The sequence below is a fragment of the Rhamphochromis longiceps genome, linkage group LG10, assembly GCF_057381845.1.
Source record: "Rhamphochromis longiceps isolate RC_006_pf linkage group LG10, R_longiceps_female_GT1.1, whole genome shotgun sequence".
Taxonomy (NCBI): domain Eukaryota; kingdom Metazoa; phylum Chordata; class Actinopteri; order Cichliformes; family Cichlidae; genus Rhamphochromis; species Rhamphochromis longiceps.
In genome coordinates, this window is record NC_140566.1 from 2,197,055 (window position 1) to 2,212,273 (window position 15,219).

Here is a 15,219-nt window from a genome sequence, read left to right on the forward strand (position 1 = left end):
AGAGGTGGAGCTGATAAAAGTACTATCTGCTGGTTATCAGTTTAGCAGGTTCTAGAGAGCATTTGACTGAGCTGCAGCTGCTAGTGAGGTATCACAGATAGTGGCAGCATGAAGGGTCCAGGGTGAAGACCAGGGTGGCCAGAGAGGGAATTATCAGGGAAGTTATGCAGTCCTGAGTGGGGCCGGCCACTTGGATGGCCTATCCTAGCTGTAATCCCCCCAGCTACAGCTCTGAATATTGGCTAAGCTGTGACCCAGGTCACTGCACACCATCACCTTGCATCAAAGCTGGACAGGCGTGATAGGAGGACAGAAAAACACAGTTGTTGCTGGCAGGGAAGGCCAAGGATAACGCCTTCTTCTCCGTGTCGTCCCGGGCTGTTACATATGATGAACACGTAGGCCAGAGTCCGAGCTACAGAAGAGTTTTTGATGAGTGATGCAACAGGTGATAGTTCTGTGTGTCAGAGCCACCGTGTTCTCATAAAGCCAGCAGAAATGTAATTGTCTGACAGCAAACAGGAGGCTTCTTCTGCATGACGGCTGTCGGAACCAGTTGCAGTCACTGCCATTTCTGTAACTCCAGTAAAAAACACTGGTACATGATGTCACACCAAAACAGAGCAGATGGGGCAGTGTTCTTCTCTCACCCTGTTCACACACAATCGCAATCATCAGTTAGACTGCTACTTTATGAAGATCTTTACATTAAACACTAGGAGTCACTGCGTTTTTTATCCCCTATCCAGGGTGATGTCTACGTCTAAATGGCCACTCAAGGTTTCCGAAGAACGCGTGCAGATGTATCGAGCCAGGAGGAACCAGCATCTTGCTGCTGCTGTAACAGATGGAGATCACGAGCCTGAGGTCGACCCCTACGCCTTTGAGGAAGGAGATGTCAAGTTCACATTCTCCAACAAGAAGGATAAGTCAGGCGGGGAGCGGGAGCCAGGAAAGAAACACAAGGTAAGGCCAGCCAAGTGGAGGAGCGAGGAATGCTCCTCAGCTGTTAGCAGGATATTCATACGGCTTTACTGCGCGCTGTAATGGATGCATTATGCCAACCTTGCTGTAAAAATGGCCCCTTTTGCTTATTGTTCTTCTGACAAGAACATCAGACAGTAAGCTGTAAGCTCTGCCTGCTCTCTATTACATTTTCTCCTATATGTCCATTACTTTATTTAGATGCATTCAGAATAGATTTTGCAACATTTTCAGAACTGAAAAAGTGTCACTTTCTGTGAATGCAAAATTACCTTTTGCACAAGTCACCCACAAGGTACGCTGCAAACCAGCTCCCAGCTCTGCCATGTGCCATTTATTGGATGGTCTTCATTCTCTGATTTAGATCAAATTGCTTATTTGTGTAACAGTAATCTTTACAGTTATAATTGTAACTGTTGCAATCTAGATCTAAAATAGAACCTCTAACTGTGACCAGCACGGTATCCACAACATCCTGTTATTATCATTTACTCACTTTCTTGTCTCCATATTTGTGTCTTGAGCTCTGTTTGCACAGGACAGGGACACTGACAGCACGTTGTACTAATAGTTTGTAAGGTGAAAATGCAGAGGGGAATGATCATGTCCTGAACATCGTTATGATTTTGGTGTTTTTCTTTTTTTGTCGTTGTTGTCTTCACTACATTTCCCATCAGTCTCTTTTCCTTTGTGAGATTTATGGCTGCTGTGCTGGTGAAAAAATGAAAGTTTACACTTACAAAGTCAGGTGGGCACAGACTGGAGATCTATTCACAGATAAAGCGTAAATGATTATGGGAGATGAGATGGGTAGTAGGGCTGCACGATTTAGCATAAAATGAGAATCACGATTTTTTGGCTTAGAATTGAGATCACGATTCTCTCACGATTTTCTTTTCCAGTATAAATATTTATTGCACTTATTAACTGCACATCAACTTCGTAACAGTTGAGACTGAACATAAAAACAATAAATAAACATAAAAACAACAAATGTCTCACGTTTTGTTGTTGTCCTGCTTGAAATTCCGTCTCCACCGTTGCTCGACGCTGCGTGTACAGAGCAGGTAGTGCAACAATAGAAAAGTAGTTGCGGGACGGCACTGTGTAGCGTTTGTCTAGGGTGTTGATCATTTTCCTAAATCCCTCGTTTTGCACAGTGTTGATGGAGCCATATCTTTGGTCAGGTGATAAGTGATAGCCTCCGTAATTTCTTTGTGCCTGCGGGAGGTCGACGCGTATAGGGAAGCGCTGTATAAGGTTCCCGTTATTGATGTTTGGGTGGTTGACCGGGACGGATTTTCTCCTGTCACTTTCTCGTCATCCCTGACGTGCTCTCCGTTGTTTTTTCCCCTGCTAATTTTAGCATCACACGGCACAGCTTCTGTATCACGTGGTATAAGGCTCCGCCCTTGTCATTTGTTGAGCAGGAAGAGTGAGCGCTTGTTTTCATGCAGAGTACGTCCCGGATCAAAATGCGGTACAGTCGTCGTCGTCTTTTTTTTTTTTTTTTTTAATCGTTGTCATTTAGAAATGAGATCGTACATAAGTATGAATCGAGATCGCGATTTTCTAACGATTAATCGTGCAGCCCTAATGGGTAGCGTGCACTCTTTTCACAGGCCCAGCTTATTTAGCACAATATTATGTCTGCAGCTTGTAGTTGTTTAGCGCCAAATTTCAGACTTTGCTTATCTCCGTGAAAGTGTCGCAAAACACACAAATGTTGCTGGTAGTTTGTAAATCCCATGAAGTCTCCCAGTCGCACTGATCCCATGTAAAAAGGACTTGTTCCAAAAAAGAAAATTCCTTGTTGGTTTTAATATAAATTCATTTTATTCTAAACAACTTGTAACTGCAGCTTTAATATAAATGAGGAGTAAAAACTGCATGAAGTGACATTAAATATAAATAGTCGAGGCATGTTTGAGGATTAAATGTGCTTAGCTGCTTTCCTCTGATCATCGTAATGATTATAAACCTGAGTCAGCAGATATTCCTGTCAAAGGCAGATTATCACGTGAGACTTTTATCGTGATTTATCTGTGGATTTGTCACCTTGAAGTCCAGCTAGTTTTAATGCTGGTTTACCTGCTTAGAAAACAGCTGTGCGAGGCGGTTTGGCTGCTTTTAGTTGCTCTTGTAGCCGCAGTCCATCGGCTATATTACAGAAAGCTGCAGTAACAGTTTGAAGAAGGCGTGTTGGTGCGAAGCCTTTTTGAGCATCACCGCTTTATTCCAAGCCGTCTTTCACTTAGTTGCCTGGGGTGAAAAAGGGACAAGAGGGCTGATTTTAAGATCCGGGAGCAGGCGAGTTAGAAAATAGGCCATCCGCATCCTCAGCAACGCTGCACTAAAAATAACAGGGCAACCACTTTCTGCATGCATCCGCTTTCACTGCCAAAGTCTAAATGAGCAGGAAACCATTCCTGAATCACTATTGTTGTTTGCGCCCAAAGGAACACCAAATAGTTAGCCTCTCCAATTTCCTTTGAGTTGTTGTGTTTTTCCTATTTGATCTGCCCTCTTCCTCCTTCCCCTCCTCGCTGTGTTCTCCTGCTCTGCTTCCGCCTCTGCGGCTTTTAGCTTCGGTTCCAGAGAAGGGCCACCTGTTGGCTGGTACGATTTTGAAAGGGAGATTCGATGTTTGTGTCCCCGTCCCCAGCGGGACGTCACAGTGCCACAAACCCGACTCATTGAAGCGTTGAGCCTTAAAAAGCGCACTCAACTATTTTCCTTCTCTTCTGTCTGGTTACGACCCCGCTGCACGCCCCCGATGTGTGCAGAAATGTGAGGGTGAAGGCAGCTCTCGGTGGAGTGAAGTCTCTTAAGAGCACTGTGTGCAGTGGAGCTCTCCCTCTGTCTGTCTGCTTTACTTTGTGTGTGCACATCCACCACATGCTCTGCGTGTGAGCGTGCACTGGTTATTTCTTAAACTAATAATTTTGTTGTCTTTCGGTTTGTTTTTGTTGTTGTTTTTTCCCCTTGAGTCATTCATCGTTGTAGCTGCAATGAATTTCACCTCCTACCTCAAATCACTTTTATTGTCACATCACATGTGCAGGTACATTGGTGCAGTACATGTGAGTGAAATTCTTGTGTGCGAGCTTCACAAGCAACAGAGTTGTGCAAAATACAATAATGTAAACAAGCAAAATACAAGAATGGCTACATCTGAAACTAATAAATATATGTACAATATATAATAGTATATGCATTTCTGGATGTGTATACTAAATATTTTTCTGTGTGTGTGTGTGTGTGTGTGTGTGTGTGTGTGTGTGTGTGTGTGTGTGTGTGTGTGTGTGTGTGTGTGTGTGTGTGTGTGTGTGTGTGTACATATTTTACAAATTAAATAGAGTAAACAATAAATAAAATATATAAAAATATAAAGAGTTGAGACATGTGCAAAACAGTGGCATTACTGTACAGTATGGAGTGCCACATATTTAATCTAAACCTTCAGAATCTGCCTGTGAAGGTTAACTTTACTGTGTCAAATTAAATCTTAATGTGAGATTAAGTCATTATTTTAATAACGCTTATTTGTCGAGTCAGACATATTTACTGCTCATCAGACTATTAAATCACTTACTGGCGACTCGTCTTGTGAGACGGAGAAGAAAGCTGGGCTGCTTTCGAGTCTTTTGCCAGATGCTAACACACCTTCCCACCCAAGGCTACGCTATTGATAAGGGGTTAAGGTGTCTTTGCCGCCTATAGATTGCAGCCTTGGTGGGGATGTTGTGCGCTGCCCTGGATTGGGCCTCTAAGGGAGACAGATTAAAGCCTGCGTTACTCAGAGAAAACCCTGGAGCGTAATGAAATCAATGGCCGGGACATAACATTGCTGTTCCCCTCTCAAACTGCTCAGCACACAGTGTACACACAACACGCCACAAGAGCACGCTGGCACAGAAGGCCAGGCCTCCCAGATATCGATGTCTGTGTAGGAGCCTAACAGGCCATTCCTTGGATCGTGATTTCACTCTGGGCTGCACTGGAAATCTTATTTGCCTCAGCAGACACGAGAATCTACCGCTCCCCGTTTGTCTGCCTCTCTCACTGTACTTTTGTTATTGATAGGTTGAATTATTTTGCACATTGATTGGATAAGGTAGCATGTGGCTTTTGAAATGGTTCTCTTTGTGTTTTTGTAGTTCATCAACTTTATTTGTACATTTTCTGAATCACAGTTTTGGGCTTAAAAGATTTGACACGCCTATAACCATGCAGTTGTGTGAGAATTTCATTGATATCGGTGCAATTTAATTTGAGAATATTGTTTAATGAAGCTATGAAACAGCGTGTCAGTAACAGTTCAGTGTTTGTGTTGTTCTAAGCAGCCAATCTCTTTTCTCTCTCACAGGGTGAGGATGGAGGGACCGGCCCAGCAGATGGTAAGCAGCCTGTTTCCAGCATCACCCCAACACACTCAGTTGTACTGTTGCTCTCAGAAGACCGACATAGTAACTCCAGCGTTTTTCATTTTAGTATTCAGATGGATTTTGGCGAGCCACCACAGTGACTGAAACCTGTTAGCTACATTTCCAATATGTCAATAGAAATTAATTTACCAAATAAGTAACATTCATTCTCAATTACTTTTAATTTAAATCTCATATAACAGATTTGTCATGCTGAAAGCATTTCAAAAATTGAATTTTTGGAGAATTCTAACGAAACGATCACAGCTCAGAGCAACGTTGCTGCCTTCAGTGGATTCTCAAACAGCCGGCGTCTACTTGTGGAAAGAGAGAAGTATTTACAGCAGTGTTTGTGTGCGCAGACCCTCAGCGTGCAGCGCCTCACAACCGCGTGACTTCCACCAGCCTGATCCACGAGACGGACCTGGTGGTGTCCATCAACGACCTGGACAACCTCTTCAACTCAGATGAGGATGAGCTGGCGGTCAGTAGAGATCTTGAGTGTGGTTTTGTGTGTGTTTCACTTTTGTGCCAGAGCAGTGGTACCTCTGGTATTTACAAGCCATTTGTGTGTGACTAATACCAGGAATGAATTAATAGCTATATTTACTGACTCAAAAATACCGACTTAATCAGGTGTTTTATTCTTTTTCGTCCCTCTCCCTCCTACAGCCGGGTTCTAGGCGACCGGTGAATGGAACGGACGGGATATTTGGCAACAAGGAAAACAAATCATCCATCTTGGATCCTGTACCCTGTATGTATCGCTCAGTCTCCCACCACTGTCTCTCTTGCCCCCCCCGTTAATGTGCCATGCCTCCCTAGGCTCCAAACACAGATGTAGAATCAGATTGGTCGCACCTGTGAGGCCCCTGAAAATTAAGAATTACACACTGAGGTTTTGCCAGAAGCCACCTGAGACATAAACACAGTATTCCCCACGCTTAGTATTCAGCTGAGGTTAAAGGTTTCATATCCTTTAATCCACTAAATGAAGTTCATGTTTTACAGCTCAAACACAGTTGTTGCTCAGACTGGATTTGGCCACCTAGTGGTGAAAAGTGTGACTGTTCGCTACCAGACAGCTTAGAAACCTGCTGCTGCTGGAAGTTATTGGTTTGTTAGTCTGAGGTCAGCTGCAGCTGAGATTTTCTAAGCAACAAAAACAAAATATGTTTCTGTTGCTTAGTGTTGGTTGGAGCACTGGGACACTAGAGCCTTTTAAAGATGCTGTATATTTCACTGTGAGGAAAATTGGTCTCAGATCAACCGTTGTCTTTAGTTTTATGTACAGCCCAGGGCCGTGGCCTTTACTTTAAATTGTGTGTGGTCTCCCAGATGCATCTCACAATAGCAAAAGTAGTTAGTTGTTGGATATTCCCTCAGCATACTGTGGCCATCTATTTATTTAACCAGGATTCTGCTGCAGACTTATCTTTATGTAAATGCAAGACATGTAAAAAGGAGCTGCTGGTTTCACTATCATCTACCTTTGCAACAGCTGAGTTTCAACAGCCCAGCTGAATTCTGAAAATAGTCTTGCATTGAATACCTAATGCAAATGCAAACTTTTCCTCACATGAGGGTGATAGTCCTCTTAGAGGAATGTAAGGAATTAGACATTCATTGGTTTGGTAGTCACATAGCTATAGCTGCCTGTAGCACCACCATGGCTGTCATATTTGATTACAGAAACATAAAACATGCATCAGCAGGCAGAACGCTTAGTAACACTTAAAGCTAAAATTGAAACATTTTTTGTGAAGCTATTTCCGTAGTTACTATCTTACTAAATGGTTTGTGAAGTGCGGTTTAAACATAGGATACAGACCTATAATTACTTGTATCCCCAGTGTAAGCTGTGTGATAACAGCAGTAGTCTTGCAATAGACGTTTGCCTTAAACCTCCTGCATTTGTTCCTTTTCAGACACGTTATAGCCTCAGTCTGACCTTCATCGTTACCCTCTGGTTCTTCTATTCTAGGTTCAGATCATCTAATCCAGATGTTTCCCACGCCTCCCTCCCTGGAGCAGCACATCATGGGATACTCACCTATGAACATGTGCAGCAAGGAGTACTGCACCATGGAGCCCGGCACGGGCATGACAACAGTGGAAGGCCCTTCAACTCTAGGAGGGCACTTCAAGATTGAGGTGGAGGAGAGCTTCTGTAGCCCTAAGCCATCTGAGATCAAGGTGGGTGTGAGACTTACAGCTGACTGACTCTGTAGGGAGGATTTACTGCCAGAAACTGTAGATGTCAAAGCTGGTGATTATTGGTGGATTTGGTTTTTAAAACAGATTCGGAATCAAGGGCCCATACCACAATGCAATCTGCTGGATACCAAGAGCAAGAACAGCAATCTTTTGTTGTGATGCACAGAATTTAGAATTTCTTGTCTGTTGTGCTTCAGAGGTCTCTTCTTGTAGGGTGATCTAAACGTGCAAAAACATCTACTAGAAAATAAGGAAAAATGATCTTTTTTAACAAAAATGTAACTGGCCCAGTATCAAAGTAATCTAGTGATGCAAATATTGCAAACGGGATCTGGCCAGCACCAGTATGTCCTGCCTGTGCATGCATCTGATTTCATTTTCTGCAGCACGTCCAAACAGAACATGCAAACTGTCAATACAATAACTGTGTATCAGGTAATATCTGAATGTGAAAAGAAGCTGCCGCAGGATTTGTTTGGGATGCTTGTGATTCATCTTTTGGGTGTTTGTTTGTGGCTACCCCGCCCCCAAAGGACCAGACACAGTGATGCCTTATTTTCTGTCCATTTTGCAGGACTATTCTTTTGTGTACAAGCCAGAGCTGTGTCAGCTATTTGTAGGCTGCTCCATGTTTGCCCCGCTGAAGACATTGCCCAGTCAGTGTCTCCCACCTATCAAAGTACCAGAGGACTGCATCTACCGACCCAGCTGGACCATGGGCAGGGACATGCTCAACCCCGTGCCTGTGATGACCTACCTTAACAAGGACAGGTATGCTGCTCTGTTTCTGTGATATTATTTGGATGTTTACCTTCAGGTGTGACTCTGTAGGTCTTTTTTTCTCTCTGTCTTTTGACAGTCAGTTGAACTAATTCAGATATGTCAGCCTGTTTGAAAGAATTGTTCTGATTCAGGGCTCTAGTTGAGTGTGGTGTGCGAGGAAGTGTGTACCCTGCTCTCTGTCTGTCCACACAGCCTCTGGTCTATCCCTGGACACCACCTTAGCAGTCAGCTCAATTTCCCATGCATGGCTGCCTCAGGCGGAGCAGGGATCCGAGTGTAAAATGCCTTCTTGGTTGAAGGCGAGGATTATAACCGCAGTGGTGAGATGGGCCCCCACAGCGGCTCCATGCCACCTAGCTGCTCATAGCAGCGTGCCGGCTATAGTAGATCTGTCAGTGCTGCTGTTGGCTACACACATGCAGCTCTGCTATTTTCCACACAAACATGGAAACTTATTTCTGACAGTTTGGTTTTTCTGCCTTTCTTCGGTCGACCCTCACATTAGCTTTGTGTTTGCTGATTGCTATCTAGGCTCTGTTGCTCCTCTTGTACAATGATGCACTTCTTATTTCAGTATTAACCAGTGTTACTTTACTTTGTGTGTTTGACTAATACATGCATATTGATAAAGTGCATAACAAACCATGTAATTTTCTATAAATAATAAAAACCCTTTAAAGCAAATGACTGAACTGGACCAAACGCTAGTTGTTAAAGATACGAGACGCGTTGCTTTTTACTTACAGGAAGTGCTCTTTCTCAGCTGGAAAGGTTGACTGATTTTTTTTTTAAATTGTTTTTTCCACAAGAAGTCATTTTTTTAAAAGCAGAACTAATTGCATCTGCGGGGTTATACTGTCGCCTGATGATGCAGATCATTTAAGAACATTTCTCTCTCGAGTACACTGGAGCATGACTGCAGATGTAGAGCATAACAAGCAAAGAAGGTGGTCAGTGTTTTTGGTTTAAATATTTGAATAACTGTAACATTAGTAAGGTTTTGGTTTAAGTTATTGGAACGCTAAGTTGAGCCTGAGTGGGTAGACAGAGGTGTCTATAAGCACTTTGTATATTGTTGCTATGGTGCTGCCTTGCCATCTGCATCCCATGGCGACTGTGTCCCGGCTGGAGAGTGTTGTGCTGGGACTTCCTTCTAATGGGTCTGCGCCAGGAGCTGTTCCCCCGACATGCAGCTAGGGACACGATGTGCTCACCCACCCCCACCCTTCTCTGGCTCTCTCACACACTCGGTCTCCCTCTGCTTCCTCACAGTTGCTTGCAAACCCAAAAATGTCCTCACCTCAGAGGGACGCTTGCTGAAATGTTTATTGAATGTCTTCTCCCTCTTCTGCCTTTTTTTGTTTCGCAGTCTCTCCCTCCTGCATTCGTGTTCCCTCATGTGTAAACATGTGTCTGAACCCACTCTGCGTTCCTTATTGTACTGCCTTATTACTCAAATTGTCTTCGCAAATTCAGCAAGACAGGTGGATGGCAGTATGCTGTTATCTCAAGCGGTGTACTGAATGTTACTGATCTGGCACCCAAGAAGAACCATGTTTTGCATACAACTGTGTGGTGTCTCCCATATCTTTGCACCGCAGTTAGACCCTCTGTCCAGGGGACTCGTGTACGTGAGACGGATCTAATTTGTGTTCTTTAATTTCTCTGCGTTTCTCAGTAACATCCCCAGTGTGGGCAGCACCATGGACCAAGAGTACACCCCTCAAACCCAGACGCCTTTCATGATCAACAGCGCTCCACCAAGTAACAGTGGTGGCACCGGCATCCTGCCCTCACCCGCCACCCCCCGCTTCTCCGCCCCTACCCCACGTACGCCTCGCACCCCCCGCACGCCACGTGGCCCCTCCAGCGTCCAGGGTTCAATCAAGTACGAGAATTCTGACCTCTGCTCCCCAGCGGCGTCAACCCCCTCCACCTGCCGACCGCTGAATTCGGTGGAGCCGGCCACGGTACCCTCCATCCCCGAGGCCCACAGCCTCTACGTCACCCTCATCCTCTCCGAGACGGTCATGAACCTCTTCAAGGACTGCAACTTTGACAGCTGCTGCATCTGCGAGTGCAACATGAACATCAAAGGAGCGGATGCGGGCGTGTACCTGAGCGACCCGGTCAGCGAGGCCCAGAAACTTTGCAACTGTGGCTTCAGCGCCGTGGTCAACAGGCGCTATGGGAACGGCTCGGGCCTCTTCCTGGAGGACGAGCTGGACATCATCGGCCGCGGCACGGACATCAGCAGAGAGGCAGAGAAGCGCTTCGAGGAGCTGCGGCTTTCCTCGCTGGAGAGAAATGGAGCCGGGAGAAGCGACCATATCTCGGACGAGCTGATTCTGCTCCTGCAGGATCAGTGCACAAACCCCTTTTCACCCATTTCAGTTCTGGAGCATGACGCAGTGACTCGGGGGCCAGGCGGGGCTCCTATACCCCCATGTGTACGGGTAGAGGAGAGGGACTACCGCAGCGACTGCTACATGGCCATGGAGCACGGCAGGCAGTTCATGGACAACATGTCAGGTGGCAAGGTGGACGAGGCGCTGGTCAAGAGCACCTGTCTGCACAACTGGGCCAAACAAAATGGTGAGGCCGTAACGCCTTCAAGAACCTGCTTTTTTAATAGTTTTTGTTTTGAGAAACAAAATAATTGTTCTTTAAACACCATGTTTAAAGTCCATGGTTTGTTTCCCCCCCGTAATGTTGGTGTTGTGATGAATCTCTGTCTCCTGTGTTCACCTGTCCTCCAGCAGTGGACGTGAGTGCGCTGTGCTCTCAGGATGTGCTGCGGGTGCTGATGTCCCTGCAGCCCGTACTCCAGGATGCAATCCAGAAGAAAAGGACGGTGCGGTCATGGGGCGTTCAGGGTCCCCTCACCTGGCAGCAGTTCCACAAGATGGCTGGACGGGGCTCTTACGGTAAATCCCGTGTTAAACTCTGAGACCTCGCTGCTATTCACGCGACGCTATTAGCGATTGACTGTTTTCGTTTCCTGATACAGAAGATGAAGAGGTGTCAGACTGAGTAAAATCCCTGAATCTTGCTTGTCTGAGTGCAAAAGTGCTAACTGAAAAGAATTGCCGGTCAGATCCTTAGTTTGTAGCATAAGGATGATTAAGAAACGTTGTGGATGACGTTTGAATCTCGAGGGAGCAAAGCTCTGGAGACTGTCACATCAGTAGTGGGTGAAGCCCCTCTGCTGTGGTTCTGCTGGGAGGAGCTGTCACGTTGCTGGGTGACCTCACAGTGAAAGTTTGAATGTGACAGCTTACCAGTTAACTATTTTCACTCTTTGGTTTATTTCTTGTTGCTTTCGGCTTCTTTCCACCCACGCTTGGTTTTACCTTCACTCTTCTCCTGTTTCCCATCACCTCCACAGGCACAGACGAGTCCCCGGAGCCTCTACCCATCCCCACCTTCTTAGTGGGTTATGAGTATGACTTTGTGGTACTGTCTCCATTTGGTCTGCCCTACTGGGAGAAGCTGTTGCTGGATCCCTTCGGCTCCCAGCGGGACATCGGCTATCTGGTTGTTTGTCCTGACAACGAGGCTCTGCTCAGTGGTGCCAAGACCTTCTTCAGAGACCTCACCGCTGTTTATGAGGTAAGGATTAAATGTCCATACGATGCCCCTTTAGTTTGTCACCACACAACAACTACTCTCAGCACTTTCTTTAGCTAAATCAAACTAATGAAAGTAAATCTATGTATCATACTCTGTTTTTCACACGCCGCCATTATCCATTTTCCTCCAGTCATGTCGTCTGGGACAGCACCGGCCCATTTCCAAAGGCTACGCTGATGGCATCGTCCTTGTTGGTGGCAACGGAGCCAAGACCCCCGTGGATCAGCCAGTCAGTGATTGGTTCCTCAAGGCTGCCAGCAGCAACAGTGACACCTTCGCTAAGCTCAAACTCTATGCACAAGTGTGCCGCCACAACCTCGGTACGCTACGCTGACATTTCCTACCACGTGCTTGATTCTGTGTGGCTGCTGGTTGTTCTGGTGGATAATATGGTTCATTCAGCTCTTTGGTGCTGAATTTCCACCTTTTAACACCTCTTGATGTAGTTATTAATATATTGCTATGTGATAAAAAGGCTGGCTGGAGAACCTTGACTGCTTGAAAGCGAGCAGAGCTTCCAAAGAAGCGTGATCAGAGTAGGAGGATGTTGAAAAGTAGTAAATGGAGTATCTTTTTTTATTTTCAGTCTGCTTTATCTTATTGATAAAAGTCCAACGATGTGCGCTCTTCTTTCCTGTGTTGTTTCTCGATGCAGCTCCATACCTCGCATCACAGGCATTAGACAGCTCTCTCCTTACGCAGCCCAGCCCCACACCCTCATCCAACCAGTCATCATCCACACAACTATCTAACTCCACCTCCAGCACAGCCAGCCAGCAGGCTTCAGTGAACGCCGCTGGCTCCACTGTTCCCAGCAGCAGCGGGCCCTCCAACAGCTCTGCGCCCTCCAACAACCTCGTGACATCGTCAGGCCAGACCGGCAGCACGATACCTGCCAAGCCCGGCTCCTTTCCCCCCTTTGGGAGCATGGGCGGCCAGGGCCAGGGAGGCGGCCCCCAGAGTGGACAGCTGGGACAGCAGGCTGGTACCCAGAATACCGGTGCCTCGGGGGACAACTCCAGCAGCCAAGCCCAGGGGCCCACAGAGCCCCCCGAGAGGTATTGTCAGAACACAAAAGCCCTCATACATCCAACAGAAAAGTATTAATACTAAACACTTTCATGCAAAAAAATAAAGTTTAGCATTTATGATCTAAAGCGAATAAGTTGGCTGAGCGTAAAATGAGTCCTTGTATTTTCTGTAGCACTTTGGAGCGAGAGAAGGTGGGAGTGCCCACGGATGGGGAGTCCCACGCTGTCACGTACCCACCTGCCATCGTTGTTTACATTGTGGACCCCTTTAGCTACGAGGAGGCGGACAGGGGCGCGGGGCCAGTGCCCGCACAATCCAGCGTGTGGACGCTGGGTCTGCTACGCTGCTACCTTGAGATGCTTCAGTCGCTGCCTCCACACATCCGCAATTCTGTTTCTGTACAAGTAAGTAGATTTCAAAGGAGAGGTCCTGCATGTTGTTTTGATTTCATTCTCATCGTGGGAACTGCAGTGTTGTTCCACAACCATAACATGTGTGCTACTTCCCACTTTTCATGTTGCATGTAAAGAAGCATTGGTAAAGAGTTTAGAGTTTGGTTACCTGTCATTTTAAAAACTTTGTGTCCCTTTCGTTCTCTTCTGTTAAACCTCAGATTATCCCATGCCAGTACCTGCTTCAGCCAGTGCGAGGTGAAGACCGTCATATCTACGCCCAGCACCTCAAATCGCTCGCATTCTCAGTGTTCACTCAGTGCAGACGGCCACTGCCCGCCTCCACCAACGTCAAATCACTGACCGGCTTCGGCCCGGGCTTGGCCATAGACACTGCACTGAAGAGCCCGGAGGTAAATGCAGCAAAAGCCAGGTTGTAGGCGTTGTCAAACTCACAGTGCTCTCTTTTGGTCCTGTGAGTTAGTGTTATTGTCCGGGTATCCTCCTTTCTCTGATCGATCGAGAGCAAAGAGAGGGTGGCACTCCGACCCCAGCAGCAGTGTTTCAGGCCAAACATGAACCTGACCTGATGTGGTCCAGCCTCGAGCCCCAGCTGTGTTGAGTGTGCAACCAGAAAGAAATAGTTTTCAGACTTAACCATCCCCAGAGGGTTTTTTTTTTTTTTTTTTTTTGAAACTGGAACCGGACCAAAGGAACTTGTAACCCTCTGCTCCTCCAGAGTTTTCTTTCCATTATGTGCTTGGCTAGCTCCCTGAGACCTTCATAATGGGATCTTGACTCCCAGTTTAGACAAAGGGGTGCTTTAGATCAGGACCTAATTCAGCTGACTTCCTTCCTCACAGCAATGCTACCTTTTCCTTTTATACACTGGAAAGCCTTGAAGTACCTTGGAGAAACAACTGGGATATGGGTGGGACAATGGGACAGACACATTAGCATATTTGTCCATAAATAATATGGGAAGTCAGCCAAGACAGAAGAGATCTAGTATTTATCCTTTGGTGCAGAAGAGGTGAAACATAAATCCTGAATCTTTTTTTCCATCTGCAGAGGCCAGAGTGTCTGCGTCTGTACACGCCGCCGTTCATCCTCGCACCTGTGAAGGACAAGCAGACAGAGCTGGGGGAGACGTTTGGAGAGGCCTCGCAGAAGTACAACGTGCTATTTGTAGGTTACTGTTTGTCCCACGACCAACGGTGGCTTCTGGCTACCTGCACTGACCTGTATGGGGAACTGCTGGAGACCTGCATCATCAACATAGATGTACCCCACAGGTAGGACTGCATCAGCGTTACAAACCTGCCATCTTCACAGTTTGGACCGTGGCATGTTTTTATGAAACAAAACCTGGCTGTTTAATATTACTCTACACAAGTGTTTAACCTCGATGTCACTCAGGGTGTCTGCTTCATATCTAATCTGCACGACGCTTAGCACTCAAATTTAGACAACAGGCAAGAGGTTCAGCTTAGAGCTGGGCGATATATCGAGTTTTTAAAACATATCGATATATTTTTATACGAGATATAAGATGTGACAATATCCTTTATATCGATATAGTCTATGTTACGTTATAATTATAGTTGTGGAGCCGCAAGTTTGCCTCTCTTTCGTCCACTTTTGTCTCTACGCAACGTTACTCCGCCTCGCCTTCACTGAAGACAACTCCCCCTCCTCCCCCATTGCTTCACGTGCAGGCAGCGACAAGATGGACACGGCAAATCTCTGTT

At 46.1% G+C, this 15,219-nt stretch overlaps 1 protein-coding gene across 1 annotated transcript in view; it reads left to right on the forward strand.

The window, feature by feature from the left end:
* med13a (mediator complex subunit 13a) overlaps window positions 1-15,219 on the forward strand; it is a 71,462-nt gene that overhangs the window by 50,291 nt on the left and 5,952 nt on the right. The window contains exons 10-23 of the mRNA XM_085419842.1: window positions 750-966; window positions 5,354-5,384; window positions 5,774-5,895; window positions 6,084-6,168; window positions 7,396-7,607; window positions 8,203-8,399; window positions 10,090-11,006; window positions 11,171-11,338; window positions 11,800-12,023; window positions 12,175-12,364; window positions 12,700-13,102; window positions 13,249-13,480; window positions 13,690-13,881; window positions 14,540-14,763. Of these exons, the coding sequence (XP_085275968.1) occupies window positions 750-966; window positions 5,354-5,384; window positions 5,774-5,895; window positions 6,084-6,168; window positions 7,396-7,607; window positions 8,203-8,399; window positions 10,090-11,006; window positions 11,171-11,338; window positions 11,800-12,023; window positions 12,175-12,364; window positions 12,700-13,102; window positions 13,249-13,480; window positions 13,690-13,881; window positions 14,540-14,763 (3,414 nt within the window). The remainder of the gene's footprint in view (window positions 1-749; window positions 967-5,353; window positions 5,385-5,773; window positions 5,896-6,083; window positions 6,169-7,395; window positions 7,608-8,202; window positions 8,400-10,089; window positions 11,007-11,170; window positions 11,339-11,799; window positions 12,024-12,174; window positions 12,365-12,699; window positions 13,103-13,248; window positions 13,481-13,689; window positions 13,882-14,539; window positions 14,764-15,219) is intronic.